The sequence below is a fragment of the Bison bison genome, unplaced genomic scaffold (assembly GCF_000754665.1).
Source record: "Bison bison bison isolate TAMUID 2011002044 unplaced genomic scaffold, Bison_UMD1.0 scf7180017864483, whole genome shotgun sequence".
Lineage (NCBI taxonomy): Eukaryota > Metazoa > Chordata > Mammalia > Artiodactyla > Bovidae > Bison > Bison bison.
This window is the reverse complement of record NW_011495043.1, coordinates 3,309,658-3,335,341: the sequence shown is the minus strand read 5'-3', so window position 1 is coordinate 3,335,341 and position 25,684 is coordinate 3,309,658. Positions and strand designations below refer to the sequence as shown.

Here is a 25,684-nt window from a genome sequence, read left to right as displayed (position 1 = left end):
ACTCATTGGAAAAGACTCTGATGCTGGGAGGGATTGGGGGCAGGAGGAGAAGGGGACGACAGAGAATGAGATGGCTGGATGGCATCACTGACTCGTTGGACATGAGTCTGAGTGAACTCTGGGAGTTGGTGATGGACAGGGAGGCCTGGCGTGCTGCGATTCATGGGGTCGCAAAGAGTCGGACACTACTAAGCGACTGAACTGAACTGAACTGAGGACAGGAAGGGAGTTAGTGCGGCAGACAAGTCAAGGAATCAGAGTGTAAAGGCTCTGAGCTAAAAGACCAAAAAAACAAAAGCCACTGATGGCTGAAGGAAGTCAAAAAATTCCAGGATGCCAGAGATGAGAATACAGGGAAGTATGATAAGGAGACGAGAAGGGTCAGCTCAGACCAGATCAGGCAGGGTCTCCATAAGGACCTCAAAAGTGTGGTTCTCGTCCTCTGAGCAATGGAAGGCCACCCCAGTCACCAAGCAGGGGGCACTGTCATTAGTGAGAACTGTGCTCTAGAGCTGGCAATTCATGCTCAGTGTGGAGGACACAGGAGAGCAAGGTGCAGGTTCGGATGCTCTGGGAGGAGGCTGGTAGGAAATTATAGTGACCTGACCTAGGGTTTTGACAGTTGTGGGTAAAGAGAGTGAACACAGCAAATTGCTTAAGAGGTAAAAATAGAAGGGAAGATTGTTCACAGAAATTCAGAGTAGGTGGAGATGTGCAGTCACTTCAGGGTAGTTTAGCTCCAAAGCCCATAATACATGAACAGTTACCAGATTAAATGTGTTATCACACCCAAGATGTGGTTGTTGTGTAAGAGAGGGAGACTGATAAGACCCAAAAGCAGAGAAAAGCAGTTACTCAAACAAGCATTGGAAATGGCCATAGAGCTCTCTGATGCAGAGACGAGGGAAGGAGATGGTGACACATGGGCTCTGAAAACTTAGGTCCAAATGACAAGATGATTCCCAGGACTAAAAGGATGACGCAAACTATATTGGCTTAATGCCATCAAATGTTTTAATACTGAAACTTGCAACTCTCCACCCCTTCTTCTGATTCCCTGAGAGCAAGTAACTATTAATTTTTGTATTTTCCTACTTATATGCAGTTTTTTATTCATAGTCCTATACATAATTTCCCACAATTTCCTGAAAATGCAATTGAAATTCTGTAACTAAAAATCAGTCGATACAGAGCATTGCCATCACCCTGGAAATCTTGCTCGTGTTCCTTTCTAATCTGTCCCACTATCTAGTCATTGCTATTTAGTCACTAAGGTGCATTCGACTCTGACTCTTTTCTGACTCCATGGACTGTAGCCTGCCAGGCTCATCTGTCCATGGGATTTCTCAGGCAAGAATACCGGATTGGGTTGCCATTTCCTTCTCCAGGGGATCTTCCCGACCCAGGGATTGAACACTCGTCTCCTGAATCGCAGGCGAATTCTTTACCATTGAGCCACCAGGGAAGACCTCCACTATCTAGAAAAGTGAAAGTGTTAGTCCCTCATTCATGTCTAACTCTGTGACCCCATGAACTGTAACCCGCCAGACTAGGGACAACCTCTATTCTGATTTTCATCCCCATAGATTAGTCTTGCCTGTTCTTATTCCATAAATGTGAAATTGTGTACTTTTTTCCTACTGTAGCTGTGTATTTTCTTTTCTTTTTATTGGAGTGTACTTGCTTTGCAATGTTGTGTTAGTTTCTGCTGTACAACTAAGTGAATCAGCTATATGTATACATATATCCCCTCCCTCTTGAGCCTGCCTCCTCTACTTCCATCCCATCCCTCTAGGTCATCACAGAGCACCAAGCTGATCTCCCTGTGCTATACAGCGGCTTCCCACTAGCTATCTGTTTTACACATTGTAGTGTATATATGTCAATCCTTCTTTCCCAGTTTGTCCCAACCTCACATGACTTTCTGTCCAAAGGCAACTTTTAGAGATTCTCTTTAATATCTTCAAGTGTTTCTGAAACTTATTCATTACCTCTTACTTAAGAACCTCTGCTTGCACTCTGAACCTGTTCTTTGAATCTGTTCTTCTGTATCAAGAATCATTGAATGTTCCAATGGAAAAAAATAACTTGAAGATTGTCTCCTTACCTCTCTGAAGTTCTCTTTTTTCTGACTTATTAGTCTCTTGGATTCTGGTTGCCATGAGAGCTTCTCAATGTCTTTAAATGGTTTTTCAAAATATTTTACTGTTTTCTGGTAGTTGTTTTCAGTGGGGGAGCTAGTTTATGCCAAGGAATTACATCTTACCTGGAAACAGAAGTCCTCTTATACCAATTTTAATATTTCCCCTTCATCTTTCTCAAGTTATGAGGTTTATCATAATCTTTATGTTATGATACTGCCAAGATTTCTTTTAAGGCTATGATGACAACTTCTAATACTGTAAAAGAAATTACATGATATTTGTCTATCAGTCTATGATAGTCTATTGTCTATTTGTCTATGATAATTGTCTATCAGTTTCTTTTCAGGTTTGCTGGGTGGTGGCATGATGATATTAACACCTCTGCTTAAACAGATATGATAATGAAAACCATATCTAATATTAATGCTGTAGTCAAGGATATTAAAAACTTCACAAAGTTAAGTCAACTAAGTTCTTTTTCATTATCATTAATTTTGAGCTTCTTACCAAAGTAATAATCTTGTCTTCTGTCTTGTTTCAAAACATCCTGAGGTGACAATTTTGGTTTTAGGCAAGTTGTTTTCATCATCTCTTTCCCTCACTCCCTGTGATAAATCAGAGCAAAATAATACAAAAGACTCACTTTGTCAGTTTGGCACCTAAAGTTTATCTGGAAATACACCAGGGTTTTCTTTTTTCCTTCTATGTACTTTAAGTTGTAATTTTTTTTCTAATTTTGAGCTTTTACTTTTTCATTAATAAAGATGCCTACATGTGAAAATAAGTATTGAGAATATATATAAAATAAAGCAGTTTATGTACAGTATAAAGACTAAATTTACCAGAATTTTGAATTAAGAAAGACTTCAGGACCTACAAAATATTAGTATGAATTTCCAAATTCCGTAATTTGTTTTTAATTATTATTTATTTATTTTGGCCACATGACTTGTGGGATCTTAGTTCCCAACCAGGGACTGAACCCAGGCCCTCAGCACTGAGAGTGCAGGGTCCCAACCACTGGACCGCCAGGGAATTCTCTCAAATTTCTGTGATTTCTACTTAGTAGCTCCTCATATATTTGAATATAAATTTAGGATTTTTACCTTAACTTTTTTCAGCAAAAGAAAATATATTCAAAATTCCCATATAATACCTTAGTTCATTGGGATAAAGCCAAAAGAAGAGGGAATTTTACTTCTGAATTATGTATTATAAATTTCTTTTTGTACTAACAGTTATAGCTTATTTTACATATTTTAAAAAGTGATAAAAATTAATTGAGAATTTGGAAAATACAGAAAAACACAAGACAGCGAATAAAAATTACCTGCAATTCTACCCATACACAGAGAAAAACTATCATTAACATTTTTATATATAGTTTAGTTTTTGCACACACACACACACATTATTTTTATTAATTTTTTAATGTAAATTTTGCTGGAGATTTTATGACAGTTGATATTAAGCATGAGAATTAATTTAGGAATTATTACCAAAAACAATACATGCTTTTGATATTCCTGCAATTACCAAAGTGATAAAGGAGCTCGAGATTATTTCTGTATTATTTTCATATAAGGAATGTTTCATCCTGTTTTGTTTATTCAACCATTCATTCAATACTTACTGCAAATAGATGATCACATGTCTCTCTATGCCCAGGAAAGTCCCAGTTTATGCTTTTTTTAATGATAATTTTTAAAAGCACTGCCTTCATTCTTAAAAGTAATCAGTTTGAATGAAAAATTACATGGTTTTCTTTTATTTCCAAAAATTAGACAGATAAAAGGGGATTAAAGCAGTATGCGATGGTAAATCAATCGTGGATCCTGCCCTCAGAAACTATGACCTGTTTACTGTTAGAGATAAGAAGTAAAATCAATAAGTTACATAATAAGTGAAAAAGATCACAGGAGAGATGCAAGATACAATACAGATTGCAGTCTAATCAAGATCTTGTTAAACATTTTAGAATTCTAGGGGAAATTTGTGAAGATGCTCAGTTAAAAATCGTGAAGGGATATACCCTATGATAGACTGATTCCTATACAAACTGCAAAGCAACTTTGCTCAGCTCAGTTCCTGATTGGATTAGGTTGATTTGTCCCACCCTACTTGGGCTTCCCGGGTGGTGCTAGTGGTAAAGAACCCGCCTGTCAATGCAGGGGACATAACAGATGTGGGTTCGATCCCTGTGTCAGAAAAATCCCTTAGAGGAGGACATTGTGACCCACTTCAGTATTCTTGCCTGGAGAATCCCACGGACCAGAGGAACCTGGCAGGCTAAGCCCATGGGATCACAAAGAGTTGGACATGACTGAAGTGACTTTGCAAACACACATGTCCCACTCTACTTAGAAAAAAAAATGGTGAAGCAACTCTGGTAGAGATAACTCAGAACCTTTAGAACATCTATAGAATCTTTATATATTTATTGTTGGGGTCCTTGAATGGACTGGGACCTGGCAGTCCAGAGTCAATGATAAGAAAGTGAAAGAGAGAGCTGGAGGGAGGGAGAGAGAGAGAGACAGAAAGAAAGAAAAACACGGGGACCCAAGCTCTGATGGAGCAAAGGTGTTTTAATGATTTCTCTGTGAGTATATAAAGGCTGTGGTACAAGAAATTTCTTTTGACAATGATAAAGATCAGAAAACCAAATGTACAGCAACTGTTACCAAGGAAACAAGGGATTAATAATGGTCACAAGGTCAGGAGACAATCCATATCTCAAGAAAGGGGATGGAGACTAAGCAGTTTTGTTGTAAAGAGAATGTTTACTAAAGGAGATTCAAGCCTGTCTCACATAATGACCTCAGTTCCTGGGAGCAGCACTGTTACTTAAAAAGAAACAAAGGACTTGTGAGAAACAGCACATAGGAATCCTCCTGTTAAACATTCCCTGACATTTAGAACATCTATAGAATCTTATTTTATATATTTATAATGTCTTATCTTATAAAATATGTTTAGGTATGGAAAAGTGAGAGCCATGTAACAACACCAAAAATACCACAAAGGACACAGACAATAGAAACAGACCCACAGGTGAAACACTGATCCCTGTTAGAGGTGTTAGAAAACGAAATCATTACTCTGAGCGTTGATAAATAAGACTCATCCATATAACTTGTGTTTTCTGTTTGAACTTTATCTCAGAGGAATTAAGTAACTGATAAGTTTTTTTTCTTTTACAAAGAAATCTAATTAACAGCTACCAAAGGTATCAGTCAGTCAGTTCAGTCGCTCAGTCGTGTCCGACTCTTTGCAACCCCATGAATTGCAGCACGCCAGGCCTCCCTGTCCATCACCAACTCCTGGAGTTCACCCAAACTCATGTCCATTGAGTCGGTGATGCCATCCAGCCATCTCATCCTCTGTCGTCCCCTTCTCCTCCTGGCCCCAATCCCTCCCAGCGTCAGAGTCTTTTCCAATGAGTCAAATCTTCGCATGAGGTGGCCAAAGTATTGGAGTTTCAGCTTTAGCATCACTCCTTCCAAAGAACACCCAGGACTAATCGCCTTTAGAATGGACTGGTTGGATCTCCTTGCAGTCCAAGGGACTCTCAAGAGTCATAAAATGATAATTGCATTATCTTATTGTTTTGTAAAAAAGTAATTGATCTATATAATGTCACCAATGACTATTAAAACAATTATATGAAAGACTGATGGGGAGTTTTATAATCTATACTTTAAGCTGACAGCCTTAAATCCACTGATCAGTCTTAATGTGATTACTAGAAGACCCAATTTATAGTCTTCCCCATATGGTATAACAGAGAGAAAACACCACCTCTAATGAACTACTCTCTCCATACAATTGATCATGAAATGGATCAAGAATTCAGATCTAACTATAATTCCTAGGAAATACAGGTAACAGAGAAACATGTTAAATGACACATAGAGACACAATCCATAAAATTCATAATCTGGATGCTTCTTCAACAAATAGATAGGAAGCAAAAAGGAAGAGGGGACATCCATAGATTAAAAAAGACATAAGACTCACTGACAAAGTATGATACATAAATATTATTTCTATGGTGATTTGAGAATCAAAAGTAAAATAAAAATATAGAGATGAGACTTCCCTGGTGATCCAGTGGTTAAGATTTCATCTTCCAATGCAGGGAATGTGGGTTCAATTCCTGATCCAGGAGCCAAAGCCAAGAGCCAAGATCCCATATGCCCCTTGGCCAAAAAATCCCAAGCCATAACAGAAACAATATTGTAACAAATTCAATAAAGACTTCAAAAATATAGAGACAATCAGGAAATTTCCTGATCCAGGGAACCTAGGGATTAAACCTGAGTCCCATATTGGCAGGAGGATTCTTTACCAATGAGCCACCTGGAAAACCTAATATCAAATATTAAAAATCACTATTAATGTACTTTCATGGTGGTTTAGTCACTATGTTATGTCCGACTCTTGCAATCCCATGGACCGTAGCCTGCCAGGCTCCTCTGCCCATGGGATTCTCCAGGCAAGAATACTGGGGTGTGTTGCCATTTCCTTTGGGAAATATTTTTCCTTTTATTATAAAATTGTGTACCTGTATGGCAGGCGTATATACTAAATTCTTTATGGATGGAATGACGCTGTTTTAGATTTGCTTTAAAATAAATAGCAAGTATAGATGAAACAAGATTCACATACATATTGACTATTATTAAAGCTGGCTAATAGGAAGATGGGTTTCATTTTAGCATTTTTCCATGTTCATATATTTAAAACATTTTTCTTAATAAAGAGTCAATTTTAAAGATGTCTGGAAAACAAACTGAATTAGAAAGAATAACAGGGATTCTCAAATAGCACTGTAAAATTTGCAAGCATTTTGCAGAGCAATTTGGTAGTATATAAGAAAGAATACTGTGCATTTGCAAAAATCCATCAACTCTACTTCTCAATCCACACCAAAGAAAAGCTTTCTCATATGTGTGCAAGGAGATATAACCAAGAATGTTTACTACAATATTGCTTAAAATAGCAGGATATAGGAAGCAACCTAAATGGCCATCAGTAGGAGAATTGATTATATTCTTGATAATGAAGTATTTATTCAATTTACTTTAAGTTAATGAACTAGAGCTATGTATATTAACATAATACTATGCAAAAAAGTGCAGATTGCTGAATGGAAATATTGTGTGATGCTATGAATGTGAAATCTAATAACATGCTAAATCATATCACAATGGTAATAATATTTATTAATGCATAACTATACATGTTGAAAAGGTATTAGTATATGCTAAGTATGATATATACCAAATTTTCTCTTGAAAAGAAGAGGATTGGTGTTAAGAATAATACAGAGTGCTTCAAATTTAAACCTGATGTTTTCAAAAGAAAAGGAAGCCTAATAAGGCAGAATGTTAATATTTGACAAACCTATGATGGTAATTGAGTTGAATTTTATTAGCTCATTTTCTATAGTCTCTTATTAACTTAGAAATCTTTACAATTAAATATTCTAAAATAGAACAATATTTTATACTACATTATTGTGTTTATAGGAAAAACCCTTACCATACTAAGTTAGATGTGCAGGTATTATAAGGAAGAGTAAAACATAACCAGTTACAATAGGGTCTATATATGCAGTCAGCTCTATTTTCCACTCTGATGCATGAACGCTGAGAAACACATATTTAAATTCAGATAATAGAAAAATGCCTTTGACTCTGGAAAGCAGTCAGAGGTACAAATTATCCCATTTATAACAAAAAAGATAGATATCTTCTACAAAAATGGTCTTGAGTGGTTGCTGTCAATCTTTATGATTACTTGGGACAGCTGCCACATTATTTCCATGGTGACCATCTGGAATTGTATAGACCATTTTATCTCTGCTAAACGACTCACCTCCAAACCTGTCATAGACATGCAGATTCAGACACAGACAGCTAGCTTGGCTCTGTACCTAGCTTTTACCCACTCCAGATACATCCATTCAATATTTCTCATGTGTTTTGGGGGGAAACAATTCTAGAGAGAAAACTATTTTGTACTAGAAGTTATTAAAGTTCCTGAATAAGGCAAGTGGTTAAAATTTATGAGTAAAACAAAGTGAAGTTTGAGATACTCTGAATTAGTCTAACTTAAATACACACTGAGACTTAAAATATCCATCTTTTGTCTGTATTTTGTTCCTGCAGTATTCTGGGCTTCCCAGGTGGTACTAGTGGTAAAGAATTTACCTACTCATGTAGGAGGCATAAATGATGCAGGTTTGATCCCTGGGTCAGAAAGATCCCTTGGAGGAGGGGATGGCAACCCACTCCAGCATTTTTGCCTGGAGAATTACATGGACATTTCTAGTAATGTCTTAAGCAGGGATGGCATTTTGCTATTGGAAGCATTTTCACATGTACTGTATCAACAATCCTTCTTTATGGATGAAAAACTGAGTCTGAAAGAGGCAAATACACAGTTGGAGAGTATCTGGTCTCCTGAATCCTTGGCCTGAAATCTTATTGCTATATTATAATGAATAAGACTTGTCTGTAACAACATCTTAAGCTGACGTAAAAAATAGTTCTTAGCATAGAAACCAATGTATGGGTGACTTGCTGTAAAGAAAATAACACATGAAAGCAAAGCATATGAGACTAAGTACACTCAAAGAGTGATGTTGTTGCTGTTGTTCAGTCCCTAAGTTGTATCTGACTCTTTGCAACCCTATGGACTGTAGCATACCAGGCTTCCCTGTCCTTCACTATCTCCCTGAGTTTGATCAGATTCATGTTCATTGAGTTGATGACGCCATCCAACCATCTCATCATCTGTCATCCCCTTCTTCTCCTGCCCACAATCCCTCCCAGCATCAGGGTCTTTCCCAATGAGTCAGCTCTTCACATCAGATGGCCAAAGTCCTGGAGCTCCAACTTCAGGATCAGTCCTTTCAGTGAGTACTCAGGGTTGATTTCCTTTAGGACTGACTGATTTGATCTCCTTGAAGTCCAAGGGACTCTCAAGAATCTTCACCAGAAAGATTATGTGGACGATGGTAACAGATGGGAGAAACTATGTGCACAACTAGAAGGGATTTTGAAGAAAGAAAGAGAAGAGGGGAGGAAAGGAAGGGAAGGAAGAAAAGAAGCATGGAAGGAGAAAGAAAAGAAAAAAAATTCACTTCCAGAAGAAACTGAAGATGAATCTTTCTAACTAAACTTCTGGGGTTTCATTAAATCCACAATTTCTGCCAAAAGATTCAGCACAGATTTGGGACTTATATTTGACAAGCCCCCATATGCTGCATTTTCCCTCCAAGCTTTTACTCTGGCTTGCGGACTCTGGGCTTGGTTGAATATGTGGTTCTACAGTTGCTAAAAATACCCTGAAGTCCAGCTCCTTCACTCAGATTTTATTCAGTTGATAAAATGGCCACATTGGAATCAGACTTTTCAATTTTTGACTTGTAACCTTTAATAATCCACTTCTTACATAACAGCAACATCTGTATACATGGATCATTTACATTTCACTTCAACACAAAGTCAAAGTCAGAGACTAAAGAAATGGCACCATGAAGAAGAAGCTGTCATTTTTTTCAGGTATGTCAATCAATAGTAAAGATGGCTTTGGTACTGTTTGGAATTACTGCAAAGAGTTTAGCTGTCAATATGGCTGAAGCCCCCAAAGGAACCACGGAGCTATCTATAGCTGCAAGGGTAGTTTCAAGTCAACTACAGAGGGGAGCTTCCTGCCTCAGTTCCCAGGAGACACCACTGCTGATCTGTTCAGGCATGCCATACTGTGTGCACCTGTGCTAATGTCAGCAGGGCAAGCCTCTAAGCTGCCAGGATGTTTCCCCATGCTTTTTATCATCATCCATGCATCTCAGCAGACAGAACCAGCTACATCATTTGCATAGCCTAGTGCAAAATGAAGACCTGGAGCCCCGGGTTGAAAACGTAGAAGGAAAAATGTTAACGGTACTAAAATACAAAGCCTTTTCTTTTCAGCCAGCTTCCCCTCCAGCCAGTTACTGGGTAGATGCCATGCAGAAACTAAACCTGGGCAACTCCCCTTTTCCAGTGCCTCATGCCCCAGCTCATGGTGGACTGGGGACCCCCAAGGATATTGCAACACCACCTCAGAGACCGGCAAGGTACCTGCATGGAGGAGGGGTACGAGGCTCATCCCTGCCCTGTTACTTGCCAGATGCACAGAGGATGTGCCAGAACAGGGAGGAGATGGCTGCGGCCACTTGCTCCCTTGTGATGCTGTGGGGTAACAAGACCTTGTTGCCAAATCCTGATCTGATCTTCCCACATCCATGCCGGCGGTTGCCTGGCACGGGAGGAGGGTGGCAGTGATCATTGGGCAGGGGTGGGTAGTGGAAGGCTGGATGGGTTTTGGTCACCAAGCCAGAGTAGAAGAATATGGGGTGGGGAGGGAAGCAAGAAGCTGAAAACCTGTCCAGGGAGCCGGGACTACGCGTGAGGTGAAGCTCTAAACCCCTCCATACGCGCTCTGTTTCCTCATGCAACATCACTTATAAAACACAAATTAAGTGATAAAATTATTTGTGAATTTCAAAAAGATGAACTGAGAACACTAAACCCTGAGTTCAGAGCCCTTCTGATGAGAGACCCACCGGTGTCCATGTTGGTCACAGGCCAGGAAATCAGCTCTGCCAGGGTCCTGTCTTCCTATACTATTGGGCCAGGCCACATATGGACATTATCTAAAGAATTAACTGGAGGCTTCAAGGGGATCAGGCAATTTAGCAAGGCAAAGCCAAATGCTTTGAGTGTTTTTTCTGCCTTCATGAGAAATGAAATTGTTTTTTAATACTTTACGGATGAAATGCCGTTTTCTGCCAATAACTTCGTTTATATATTCAAACATCATATTGTTGTTTCTGGGCATCTACGACTAATGTTTTCTTGACCTTTGTGACTGCAGGTGGGCAAATTAAGTGTCATATTGCTTTGATTTATTCAATAGCAAACATGATCTCTTTGTCTAATTTTCTTGAGTAAATGGACTAGTGCGGTGCAAATGAAATTATACCAGTATTTCAAGTTCTTACCTCTGGATGAGAATTTCAGATCTTCCTGGATAGATCGTGTACTCTCAAATGGTTTACTGAATTGTCTAAACTTGATGGAAATGTACATATTGATCAGTCTTATTTTTCTCCTTCACCTTCAACTGTGCTATGAAAAATCTTTTTTCTCACCTTCTACATTCAGATTAGAGTCCTTGCTTACAGGTATTAAAGAGACATTCCACAGTGCTCTTGTTTCAGATCTCAAAACTCACATCTCTCCTTCCCAGAACAATGTCAGGCCTCAGCCTGAAATCTTTTTCTGCCTCTTCTTTCCCTCTTCTGAACTTCCCCTCTTCTGCCTGCTTTGATAGGAAAGAGAGATAGGAAGGTTGGCAAATGCCTTTGATTTGCCTGGAGCTGTCGTGGTCCTCTTCTGATTAACACTGGATAATTGTCACCAGGATCTTGGGGTAGATTGGCCCAAGGATGATTGGCAGAGAACATTTATGAGAAAGCCTTATAGTGGATTTCATGACTGCAGTCTTATCCACACCACTCACTGCACCTGCTGATGGTTCTGCTTTAGCATCTTCTTCCCAAATTCTTTTCTGTGATTGGCTGCCCTCTTAATATGGAATGAGACTAAGATGGCTTTGTCCCACCAACTTCTAAAGAGGGAAGCTCATGTTTCCTTAACTTGTGGGAAATCCAGGTAGCCTCACTCCAACAAATGCTGAAAAGGCCACCTGTGCATGGCCAGCACATCAGCCTTTACACGTCTAGTCAAGGATCTTCTCCACTTACCAGACCCATACACTGTGCTATATAAAGAGACATCCAACCAGGGACTGAGATGAATTTCTTCCCTGGAGGGAGGCTCATCCAGTCTCTTGCCACTTCCCTTCTTTCCACCTCTGGATATGTTCCATCTTGTGAGGGCCAAGAGGTACCTATGACTTTATGTGAAGTGACAGCACTCCTTTTATGATAACATAATATGGAGTCAAATTAGCACTACAGTTAAAAGTCACAGTGTAAGATGTAGATCTGTAAGCATTCTTTAAGACGGGTGGTGGGCTGGAAGATTCAGATGGAATCCACTGCCTCTAAGAATAAAGGAGGGTATCAAGATTGGAGGGAAAAGAGCCAATTTGGGAGAGACATACACACAGCAAAAAAAAAAAGAAAAAAAGCATCTGCCACTTGAAAAGAGATGGTCCCACCAGGTAAAGGAAAGAATGCACTCCGCTGATGTGACTTTCAGAATTGGTCCCGGCAGTAAGACACAGCTGGACAGGACAAGGAAAATGCAGGATTTGGAGGTGGAGTGACCCAGAGAAAGGCTCGGGAGGCAGGTTCGGCCCTGCCCCCGCCCAGGCACCGCCTGAGCGGTGTGATTGCCATCTCTATGTACATGTGTAACCACTCACTCACTGGGTATCTTTTTCTTTTCAATCCTCAGGAAGAGGCAGCCAGAATTCTCGCCCACCAGCCAGTGTCCGTCGGCACATGTGCAGCTTTGAAAACCCCCACACTGCAGTGAATGTGTAAGAGAAGCTGCATGGAAAATAGAGTGGTTTGCCCCTTGCTTTCTCTCTCCTGGGTTTTTCTACTTTCTGACATGGAAACAGAAGTGGTGCATGCCATCAAGGACGAGGAGCCATTACGTGCCATGGTTTGCACGACTGCCTTAATTTGATTGTCCATCGTTCTTAAAAGGACACTGTCAAGTTGTTAGTCTTTCTGCTTTTTTTCTTATGTTTTCATGCAAGATGCAACACTTTTTCCCATTCTAGAGGTTCACTTTTGTTTGTGACTCCCACTCACAAGCTTGAAAGTGAATTTTCCCCTTTACAAATTTGTCAGCTTCTCCTGGGCAAACAGAGCTCTTTTCTTTTCTTTGCTTTTTCTTTCTTTCTTTCTTTTTTTTTTTTTTTTTGCTGCTGCTGCACAAATGTTTGATATGATCCTGTCTGCATTTAAGTAAAGCCATAATTTGGATGGAATAAATCCATGATGTCAGTTGGAGCCAGGGGGTGGGCACCAAGATACATCTCTGCTAGGTGCCTCCTATCCCCCGGGGAGCACAAAACAAAAGTTTTGTGAGTCCCCCCAAAAAATGAGTTTTGCAAAAGGAAAGGAATTATTTCCCCAGAATTCGGAGTGCTTTTATCAGATTCTATCCATCTGATAAAAACGGTGCATGTTTGGTCCAATTTTTGACCTTTAGATCTTGACAGTGTCTCTTTAAGTCAACAAAAGAACATAAACCATGTTCAATTCATTGTGCACGGAGTCTGTGGTCATTCTCAGCTGTTCCTTTACAGCCCTTCAAACTCCTGGGAGAGTCAAAGGTACACATTCCTGCAGCAGAAGGGAGCTCCCTGATGAGGTGTCTGTGGCTCAAATAGCTCTTCAGATGAGAAGAGCCCAGTTTGTTCAAATGTTTGCTACTAAGCCTGGCCATGGAGCCCAGTGAACGGGGTCCTAGCGGCTCTTCTCTTCACTCAGTGGAGTGCATTGGGAAATCATGTTCTGACGTCCCCTGGAAAGGCCCCAGTAGAACAAGTGTGGTTTCAATCAAATCACACTGACCCTTAGAGGGAAATAGGTGCGGTTGGGAGGACTCTGCATATGGAGATCAGAGCCTCTCTCGTCTTCCAGGATGCATTCTCTCTAATTCTCCCAAGTCCAAAAGCACTGAGTGTTTCTTGCATCAAGGGTTGAGTCTGATCAAGGACACAGTAAGGACATCCTGATGATGATGACAGCTGCTGGCTGCCTGTCAAAAGGAATTGATGGGTCTAGGAGACGTGCTTGTCCTGTCATGACAGCAGGGCCAGAGAGAGAGGAGAGGCACCTAACATTTCATGACTTTAAGGTGAGTGCCTAAAAACAACAAAGGTGGAAAGTGGTCCATCCGTGGTAGGTGACAAAAAATAGTGCAGCAGTCAGCAAAGCAAACAGGTTGATGATAAAGAAGTTTTGAAATAAGACTATTCAAGCTTCCTGGAGACAATAAAGGATCAGGAAGAAACTAGTAGCTTCCAAGCTGTGCACCACAGTGTAAGACTGGCTATTTTTAGCCTTTAGTTGGTCCCCCAACACCCTCCCCCAAATATATATATATATATATGTTCTTTTTGAGACCTTCGATTTCCACAGCTCTTGTGAACAAGTCAGGCAAAAGGACTAGTGATAGAAATAAAGCTGCCTATGGATCTTTAAGGTCTGCCTGGATCTCCCCTGCCTGTGAGGAATAGGCCCTGCAGAGCAATGCAGCTGCCCCGTATTTCCAGGGCAAATGTGAGGACTCCAGGTACGGCTGAAGAGCATCAAGGGACTTGCTATTAAAGTGATAAATCTGGAAGCATGGAGCATAGAATAAACTATAATGCTTCATCTGAACTTTCTTCAAAAGGAACATAATCTAGGCTCATCTATACTTCCTGGAAGAATATAACTACAGCTGGTTTACCTCCGCTAAAACAACACTGCTATACCAATATGTTGTCATAAATAAACGGCACCAGAATTTCTTTCCTCACCCAGCAGTCATGATTACATTCGGCCAAAGGCCATTTAAAATATACTTAGAAAAAAATCTAAGGACTTAGCTGGCAGTCCAGTAGGTAAGACTTTGCCTTCCAGTGCCGGGGGCTGTGGGTTCCATGCCTGGTCCAGGAGCTAAGATCTTATGTGTCTTGCAGCCAAAAAATCCAAAACAAAACATAAGCAATATTGTAACAAATTTAATAAAGACTTTAAAAATGGTCCACATTAAAAAAAGTCTTAAATAAAGAAAAAGTTCAGAAGCCATCAGAATTCTACTCTTCAGTTGGAAATATATTTGTCAGTTTTCTTGAGACAGTAGACCCTAAACCTGGACAAAGTTTATGGGCTCCTCCATACTCTGTTGACCTTCATGAGCTAATTTCATTTGTAGATGTCTTTTTCTTTATTAATTTATTGGAGAAGGCACAATGCTTAATAAAAGCAAGCTTATTTTATTTATCTTGTCTTTTATCCCAAATCATATAACTTTAGGATATTCAACGTGATTGATCTGAAGATTCTCAAAGGAGGATTGTACACTTAGACTTTGTAACATTGTAAATTACAGCAAGTCAAATGATTTTCTGACCAGCTTAGGATGAAGTTAGAATCACCAAGGAGAGGGATAAAATTCACAATGTTACTTAAGGCTTCATCTCAGCAGCAACTTCCATGTTCTCATAATATTAAAAAGCATTTGTCTTCACCGACACATTCAGAAATTCTCTACCTTATAAGCAGTGCTGATTCAATAAGATGAGAAATTTTGAATGTTCAGAGAAGCTTCCAGAGAATCTATACTGAATAGGCAGATTTAGGGGAGGAAGCTTTCAAGAAGGGAAGCTGGAGTTAGTGGGAGTTCTTTGTATTGAAGACTAGCTTGGGGTTGCCTAAGAAAACAGGAGTCTGACTCAAATGGTTTCAAACAGTTTCCAATGCCTGAGATGCTACAAGGATCACTATTCAAGCTGCACTCTGGTACCAGCTTGCTGAAGAACACGGAGGTGAGATACCTGGACAGGGCAGCTCTGGCCTCCCATCCAGGCAGGTCTCCCTTAGGGCAACACCAGCCTTTCCTTGGAAGGCCACATGTCCCGGCCACAGCTGCTGGGTCACAGCAGAGCTGTCTGCAAGCCTGTGGCTGTGGTTTGTTTTCTTAGTGAGCCATTCTCTCCACTCTATGACCCAGTGGCATTTCCTGCTTCCATTTTCATTTTCAAAGAAAACAAATGTTACCCTGCTCAGGTTCCCAGGACTGAGACTTCCCCCCTCAAGGGAAGACCTCGCCTTGCCTGGGCTCCTTGGAAGCCATCCTTCTGTCTGCTGTGTGGCTATTAAGCCCAGTGGCAGAGACTTGAGTTGGACATAAGGGAGACAGGTGTTGAGCAAGCTTCCTCCTCAGGCAGCTTGTGCAGGATGCTTTCCTCCGGATCTCAAACACCCACCCACTGGTATTCCCGTTTTAGGCCTCTCTGGAGCAGAGAGCAGCGTACTCTGCAGATGTAACTAGTACTTACAGAAACAAATAAAACAGACAGGATCACTCTGAATGCCAAAGATATACTAATCTGTTTACACCACCCACTTCCAACTCTTCTCTAAAGTGCTGTAAATAGAGGGTCTTCTGTTTGGGGGGCGGGGGGAGGGATTGTGACACTTATCTAATGAAAGAAAAACCAAACCAAAGCAAAATCCTGAGCTGGTTGGAGCTGGAATTGAGCTCTGCCTGTGGGGTGGAAATCTCATCCTCCCTGTCTCTAGTCCCTCCCAGGCCTAACAGCAATTTCCTCCAATTACTTCAGTATCAGTAAATATATTTAGCCACTCAAGGTATCTTCTGACAAGGTGCTTTCTGACAATTTTGTGGTGTTTCTAAATCAGATTGCTTTTCCTAAGATTAAGGAACCAAGTAACATTAAATAATAGAAGAAAGAAGCCGGCAGCTTTAAAAGACAAGGTATTAAAGCTACCTTGGATTAAATAAAAGTATTATTTCATAGTAATATTGCATCTTTATAATGTATTTATTGCTTTTTACTGCCCCATATTTTATACATTTTTCTCTTCTTAATATCACAGCAATGAGTTCCTAACCTTTTCAAATAGGATAATCACTTTTCATACCAAAACAGTTATCAAATACTCACCTGAACCTGTGATAGTAATTGTACCTTTATTAGCCTGAACACAAAACACACCAAAAACAGCTTCTCAGAACTTAGTTACACTTGTATCTAGAAGTACAATTTATCAATAACAGCATTTTGCATTTAAAAATAGCAGCACATAATCTACAAGGACATAATATTGATTTAGCCTAAAAACAATGCTTTAATGCACATGTAGATTCATGGACCATTCAAGCTGTCTGCTGACCATAGGTTAAAGATAACTAATGCAGAAGGACCAAAGTTTATACCCTGTGCTGTAGTTTCTATGAAATGATGCTTTCCCTCCAATATCTCTGGTTTTTAGGAAGCAATTTATTTTGTCCTTGAAAAAAAAAAAAAAGGTTAATCTAATTTTCTTAATCTGGTAAAGTCCCTAGGGCATTAGGACTGTTTTCTAATTAAACAGTACTTTACAGAAAATCTAGAGCAAGACTCTGAGGGGAAGGAAAGCTGCTAACTTTGACTGCTGGGGTGGAAATCTCCCCTCACAAGAATAAATATTGTATTGGATGAAACAGAACTGAACTGTGATCATCTCTGTCTGCAAGATGATTAATAATACCTTTCAAAGGATTTAAACAGAGGCTGATAGAGGACTCCTGTACAAGGAGGAAGACAAGGCAAGTCAGTGAGCAAGGGGGTGAACTCAGTCCCAGGAATACAATGTTGCCCTTTTTGTTAGCATATATGGAAACTGGACAACGTTTTGTTTATCTAAGCCTACTGATTGAATTAGGTCAGACTAGCTCTGGAGGGAATTGGTTTTTAAAACACACACACATACACATACACATATACAAATAAATGAAGACATGAGCAGCCTTTTAGTTTAGTGATTTTCTTAATGAGCATGGAGAGGCAAGCATTTGGAGAAGGAAAAAATGTTTCCCTTGCCATTGAAAGGGCTGAAAATCATTGCCATTGGAAAGTATATTAAAGCATATTTAAGCAAAGCAAGAGGCGACTAGGCAGTTTTATACTTTCTGGAAGAGGCATATTAAATGCATAAAGAGAGAAACAGTGTAAGTAGAGTGGGAGATGGAGGAAATTAGGAAAGAGGAAAGTGGGAGGTGAGCTTGCCCAGAATTTCAAATTCAGAGGAGGAACTGTGGATTCTGGTCGTGGCTTTGGCTGGTTGGTTGGCTGTTCCTGGCAGGAACGCCACCAGCTTATTATTTAGTTTGCTCACCTCGGGAGAGAGTTAGCTATTCTAACAAGATTGTATAGAACCTAATAAGTCGGTAATCTCACATTCATAAGCAGTTAGAATCCTTAGAGAATACATTAAGCATACACTTGCATGAAATATTAATTTTTATATCATTTTTGAGATGAGATTTTTTATCTGACAATTAAAAATATAGCATAGATTATCAGCTATATGGAGAAACTACCTTCTTCCCAATAAGAAAATTTAGCTAATTATATCTATTTTAGAACTTTTATATGCAGAATTTTCTAGAATTGATATCAGACTTTCTACACAAATCTGTACTTATTTGATTCACTTGACTTTTCAGGATTATAAAATTTGAAATGTCAAAACATTACCGTCATCATATATGTGGCATTCACACATAATTTTTAAAGTATTCATTCTTGTATTTTCAAAATGATTAAGTAAACCATTATGTTAACCATTGATCATTTCCTGTTTTCCAAACAAAAGACTATGATATGAAAAAGTCTATTTCGCATCTCCACCTAAGAAAATATATGCATTTTCCGTTTTTCTTTTAATGTCAAAAAATGTGTCATCATTGTGCCACTTCCTCTGTTGTTTTCATGGATAAAAGAAAAAGCAAAATCTTGAAAAAGAATTATTTCCTGATTTAAGTATTAACACTGTTGTTATTAATAGTACCTTATGGTAAGGTACCACCATCTGCTAAAAATTATACGGAAAATAAACTAAGAGTCCAAAAGTAAGACCAGAGTTACTAGAACAGACAGAATTGAATGTGCATATATGCACACAGTGCATCTCATTTTTTTCTTTTTCAGAGATGTATTCTATTTGGTTGGCTTTATGAGGATCCCCGGAGAAGGCAATGGCACCCCACTCCAGTACTCTTGCCTGGAAAATCCCATGGATGGAGGAGCCTAGTGGGCTGCAGTCCATGGGGTCGCTAAGAGTTGGACATGACTGAGCGACTTCTTTCCCTTTTTACTTTCATGCATTGGAGAAGGAAATGGCAACCCACTCCAGTATTCTTGCCTGGAGAATCCCAGGGACGGGGGAGCCTGGTGGGCTGCCATCTATGGGGTCGCACAGAGTCGGACACAACTGAAGCGACTTAGCATAGCATAGCATAGCATAGCCTGAGGATCCCATGAAGGGTGTAGGACCCCTGGTGCGCTAAGCCTTTTTTTCCTCAATGATCAATGAAGAAAAGGCCCTGGAGAGGTCTTGATCTCAGTAACTTCTGCTTTGTCTGAATCTTAATCTTATCCTTTTGCATCAATTATGCAAGTACACTAAAACAGGATATGGATATTCATATTTTTCTGGGCTTGCCAGTTCCAGCTCTTTCAAACACACCTACTTAAGTGTTGCCAGTGTGAAAATCCCAAGCTACCTGCTATGAGTGAACTGTGATCCACCATATGCATCAGGAATAATGCTTTGAAATAAAAGGAAACTCGAAAGTTGGGAAGCTCTTAAGTGGAGCATGGGTCTGGGTTTTTCTGTCATTTCCTTTTTTTCCCTTCTGTACAGGTGCCATGTGCATGACCATGCTGCATCTAGTACCACAGGAAATATCTGCATATCAGAATGGGCATCTGAGAGGATGTGTTTTACAACCTCACAGGACGATGAAAGTAGTTTTATACGTGGGTCTTAATTTGTTCCACGGACCAAGAAGAAAGGGAGACAGTAGTTATGGTCATTATGCTCTGTTGTCTATGTGTGACTAAGATTTGATTTTTAATTTGCCAATCTTGGGATCTTTCAAAAGCTTGCACTGAGCAACAAATTTTTCATCGCCTTTGAGCGTGTGTGTGTGTGTGTGTGTGTGTAATAGCTGTGAAATCAGACTTAAATGAAAATAGCTGGTTCTACAACAAGCTGGCTCTTCTTCGCTACAATTTTTCTCAGGGTCAAAATGTCCTGCCTTGTGTTGGGGTGGATGGAATCCCTGGCCACAGCTTCAGAAGCAACCTGCGATGGCTGCAGCTTTTGGAGTCTGATGGGTAAAAGGGAGAGGGTGGGAGTGTGTGCGACAGGCAGATATACAGTGGGAGGGAGTCAAATTGCTTTGAGCTAGGCTTGCAAATGTTCTTTGTGTATGTTATCCTGCATGCGTGAGATGCCCGCAAATAAACCCATCTCTGTTCTATTCATAGTTCTAATGGCAAGTCTGTGTCGTGGTCTGAACCAGGTGGAAGACAGGTGCCCAAAGGTCAGCACATGTGGCACCGGCTCTCAGTGCACGTGAAGGCCAACGAGACGGCCTGCAACCAAACAGCCGTCATCAAACCCCTCACTAAAAGTTACCAAGGCTCCGGAAAGAGCCTGACCTTTTCTGATACCAGCACCAAGACCCTTTACAACGTGGAGGAGGAGGACGCCCAGCCGGTGGGCTTTAGCCCTCCCAGCAGTCCTTCCAGGGCGGCACCCCGCCGCGTGCCTACCGCGGCCAGCACCCCGCCTCTGCCGCCCCATCTGACGGCCGAGGAGACCCCCCTCTTCCTGGCCGAGCCGGCCATCCCCAAGGGCTTGCCCCCGCCCCTCCAGCAGCCGCCGCTGCCGCAGAAATCCTTCCTGGACCAGCTGCAGGGAGTGGTCAACAATTTCAGCGCCGGGATCCCGGATTTCAGCTCGGTGCTCGCCGTCCCCGGGGCCGCGGGGAACGGGGCGCGGTCCCTGTTCCCGCCCCCGGCGCCCCCGCAGCACCTGCCGTTGCTGCCGCTGCCGCTGAGCCCCTTTGCGGAGGAGCCCGCCTCGCCGCCCGGCGAAGACGACGACGAGGACGACAGCGAGAGGTTCAAGCTGCTGCAGGAGTACCTGTCCGAGCGGGAAGGGAACACCGAGGAGGATGAGCTGGAGGAGGAAGAGGAGGAGGGGGACCTGCCGGCGCCCAGCAAGCCCACCCCGGAGGCCTCGCCCGCCCTGACGCCCCCGTCCCCCTTCCGCGACTCGGTGGCCTCGGGCAGCTCGGTGCCCAGCTCCCCCGTGTCCGAGTCGGTGCTCTGCACCCCTCCCAATGTGACCTACGCCTCGGTCATCCTGAGGGACTATAAGCAGAGCTCGTCCACCCTGTAGGGAGGAGGTGCCCGTGGGGGAAAAGGCCAGAGGTGGTCGGTCAGGGGAGCCTGAGCACCTCCCCCGGAGAGACGTGCGGGAAGCTGGGCGGGGAGCCAAGGCTGGAGGTGGAGGGGCAAGGATGCGACAGCTGCTGCCGCCTTAGCAAGGCCAGCGCAAGAGGTGCTGGAATCCGCAAGCCAGAAGGGATCCAGGCGAGGATTCCGAGTCTTGAATTCTTCAAAACTCTTCTCTGGGAAGAAAGGGAATTCCGACAAAGCACAATCCCATATAGTATGTAACTTTTATCGCAAAAAATAAATAAATAAATAAATAAAACCAACCCACATAATCTCTTTGGACCATTGCGCATAGATGTACATGCCCACCAACTTGGCCCGTTTGGAAGGGGACAGCGGGGAGGACCGCTCAGTTAATCATTAGCTCGTCATCCTAGTGTTTCCAACGAGCTTGGTGGAGCCAGGGGGAGCAGGTGGGTGAAGGAGGGGAACCACCCAGAGAACAGTGATGGACAGCAGCTCGTTTCTCAAGCCCTTCTCCCTACTGCGCCCACAGAACCCTGGTATCCGTGACCCTCGGGGGGAACTGGCCCCAAAAGGGGTCCGTCTTCACCGACCACACGCCCATCCAGTGCCAGCCTTGCTGTCACACTTGGAGAAAGGTGCGTGGACACCTTGCTGCTCTGTGATTTTCCTCTATTTAGGAGAACAGGAATAGGAGCAAAATCATCAACCAAAAGCGCTTCATCAGTAGTGCTAAGGGAGGGCAGAAGGAGAAACAGGCCCGTGCAGAGGCTTGGGGCTTTGAACAAAATCAGCAAAATCAGCTTCCCGCATCTGATGCTCGCTTATTGGTGATTTCTTTAAAAAAAAAAAAAAAAAAAGGCCAGATGAGATTGTTTTGAGAATAGCAGAAGACATTTGCGGATTTACCTGTGTGCCAAGGGGGCTCTCCTTTGCCCTTACGTTAAAGAGAACAAACCACATGGCAAAATCGTTACCTTCCATTTACTGTAGCAAATAATACTTACCAGTTGAACTTTCTAAGATGCAGTATGTATTTGGTGCCATTGTTTCTCCTATGTACTACAGAAACAAATCTATCTTTGAACTTAATGGTGTACTCATAGCAGCTATTATTGGTTTCAATGACAAATAATTCTTTCCAAGTGTCACCGAAGTCCTTGTAACTAGCAAGTGAATGTGTTCCCGTGTCCTTGTATATCCGTGATAACAAAAACTGTGCAATGTAATGTCAATCTAACTGCAACTAGAAGACTGTCTCTCTGATATAGTATAGATATTTTTATGTTCCAGTAATGTTTTATATACCATTATCATCAATATCTACAGGAGCTCTTTGAAGGTTGGAGTGCTCTGGTCAAATGTTTTTCATATGCTGCTCAGATGGTCCTTCTTCTTTTAAGAGGGAACTTATTTTTCAGATATTTTATGATGTGGAAATATGTTATTAATGAAGTGGTTTGAAGATTTGTTATACTAAAAGTTCACAAAAACTGTGGGTAACAGGAAAAAGGTAGATTTTATATAATTGCACACATCATTATTAAAACATAAGATTGAAATAGTATTTACATTATTTCTGTTTCCTTTATGATTTTTTTTTTAATTTTACACTGCTACTTGAGCTATATGTGCTTAAAGCATACACTAACCACTGTCTTGTCATAATTTTTCAATTTATTTATTCCTCACTTTTTGATTTCTTTTCATTTTTATTTCCATGTTCTTTCATTCATATATTTTCACTGCCCTAGCTTTTCTATTTCTTTTTGTTATTTGTGGTGTGTAATATCCATGTCTGTGTAATCCAGCTGTTTCATTTTTACTCCTCCCTTTCCCTCCAATAAAAGAGATTTTTCTTGCTGTTTTGATTCTTGTATTATTTGGGAATGAATCTTATCCCCTTAAATATCTTTGTTTATGCCTTATGTTCAGTCGTTTAATGTGCTTCCTTCATGTTAAAGCTACTGATTTCTCAGCCAAAAATGATCTTAGACTCTTTAAATACCCACTGCATCATTTGTTCAGAATTTAACATCCACTCCAATGTTTGAGGCTCATATTTCTTATGTCTTCCCATATCCTACTGCCAAGTGTAGTCAGTTTTATATCAAGAAAAGACTGCCTTTTCTTTTAAAAAAATTATTTTGTTACACCTTTGATAGAAAGACTCATGACTGAAATGTGATTTCAGTTCCATTTTCACTGTCATGAGGCAGAATGAGGGAAATGGATGGTTCTAGTGCTTGATATATGATCTGCTAATTGGCAAACTAGCAAGGGAAAGTATACAGTCTAATATTAGTGAAACATGTTTTTTATCCTAATGCCATTGACATCTGTTCTTAATATCAGAACTTGTGCATTCAGAAACTTTTAAAGTAAGAATAGATCAGAAAAACGTCTACTATTCAAATACTATGTCAGTTTGTCCTGAGGTTTTAGTCTCAGATGTTCGGTGAAAACATTCAACACCAGTCACATTATTACTCTGAATGCCTACAATTACCATGATTAAAAGTTTTCCTGAGTACAATAGATTATTAGCTCTTAAATCATAATTGTTCAAAATTGGAAATGTACACATACATACCCTATACAAAAAGGGCAGAAACTTTCCACCTTAATGTATGTGCTTATACAAGTTGTTTAGCTTCTGGTGAAAGTGTTTTCCTTCGGCTCGTTACTGCCTTCTGTCAAATAATCTTGATAATGCTGTATAATAAATATTTTCTATTTATTAAACGAGTATGTTCCCTCTCTCTAGTTTGTAAGCATGACAATGACAGAAATTGACTGGTATAAAAAACAATTTCAATGGTTTGATTTTGCTCAGAACACGTCTTTTAGGTGAAAGCTGGAGATCACCACACAAAATCTACAGACCAGGTAGGTGACAAAGCAGAGCGTAATTTGATTATGAGGAAGGATGTATCAGTTTAAAGTGAACTCCAGAATTTAAATTTTAAGTAGTGTGGCAGACATTGTCATCTAAGCTTTTTTGATAGAATGTGTGAGGTTGACAAACTCCTGCATCGCCAGCAAAGCTTTAGAGACAGAGGCATCCAAAAGCCCCATCATTGCTTCATTCATGCCCCCCACAGCCTTCTTCCCCTTGGCTCACACTCTAGGGGCACCTGGTTTCTTACCTCCTGCTCATCCCAACTTCTATTCCCCTGCGTTTCAATAGAGACTTCACTGGTCCTCAAAACAATGGAGCCTCTTTTATTCACATCTCTGAATGAGACACCTGCAAAGTAAGGCATCTACCAAGTGTCATTTGAAGGGAAAACTTGGTGATACCAGGGCCACATCCATGAGATCGTGGTGCATTTAGATGGAAAGAGCAGCCTCGATCCAGAAAGGCTGATGTTGAAGAAACTACCAGAATCCGGAGCTGAGACACCAGGGTTATCTGCATTGTGCCCAGAAAATAGAATGAAAAGTTATGAAATGGGGGCTTGGTGTCTGATGAGGAAGACCCATAGGAGAGAGAAGGAGAAGCAAAGAATGGGGAAGAAAAGGAGAAAATGATAACATTTCAGATATTTAGTCCAAAGAAGCAGCCATATATCATCATGAGTCATTAAGGCCTCTGCTTAGCTTCCCTGGTGGCTCAGACGGTAAAGCGTCTGCCTGCAATGTGGGAGACCTGGGTTCGATCCCTGGGTTGGGAAGATCTCCTGGAGAAGGAAATGGCAACCCACTCCAGTATTCTTGCCTGGAGATTCCATGGACGGAGGAGCCTGGTAGGCTACAGTCCACAGGGTCGCAAAGAGTCAGACACAACTGAGTGAGTATTTTGCTTTGCTTTGGAGAGTCCAGAAGCTTCATCACAACGGAGATATTTGGAGATGGTGAAATTGGAATTCAGATACTACAAACGTATGAGGGACTACCCCAACAATTTCTATCCTGAGTAGCCACCAAAGAGAAGAGAAGCAACATATTTTTAAACCTATTCTGGGCCAGAAATGTTTCAGTGTCCCCCCTCCTCCCACCTCCACCCCTCGAGATCTTAGTTCTCTGACTAGTGATGGAACCCCCAGGCCCTGCAGTGGAAGCATGGAGTCTCAACCTCTGGAAGGCCAGAGAAGTCCCTGCAGCTCCTTTGCATTCATTCTCAGTTAATCTTCCCAGTACTACAGCCATAGGAATATTTTAAAGAACTAAAATAATTTGCACTTGCCCAAATTCTCCTAGATAGTAAGTGACTCAGCAGGGAATTGACCCCCATACAAAGCCAGTGAATTTGTGCTCTTCTCCAGAACCCAGGATAATACATAGGAGTCACTGTCAATTGGGACTGTTCTCCCTTTCATATTCCCATATTTTATTCACATCTGAGATTATATTATAACTTACATGTCTCTTTCCCTGATCAGATCAGATCAGATCAGTCGCTCAGTCGTGTCCAACTCTTTGCGACCCCATGAATCACAGCACGCCAGGCCTCCCTGTCCATCACCAACTCCCAGAGTTCACTCAGACTCATGTCCATCGAGTCA

The 25,684-nt window shown here is 41.1% G+C and overlaps 1 protein-coding gene across 1 annotated transcript in view; it reads left to right on the top strand.

Annotated features, from left to right (window-relative positions):
* LOC105004836 (metabotropic glutamate receptor 1) overlaps window positions 1-22,019 on the top strand; it is a gene marked incomplete at its 5' end in the record, with an annotated part of 49,045 nt that extends 27,026 nt beyond the window's left edge. The window contains one exon of the mRNA XM_010862573.1: window positions 20,235-22,019. Coding sequence (XP_010860875.1) covers window positions 20,235-21,153 — 919 coding nt within the window. The remainder of the gene's footprint in view (window positions 1-20,234) is intronic.
* Window positions 22,020-25,684: the final 3,665 nt, after the last annotated feature.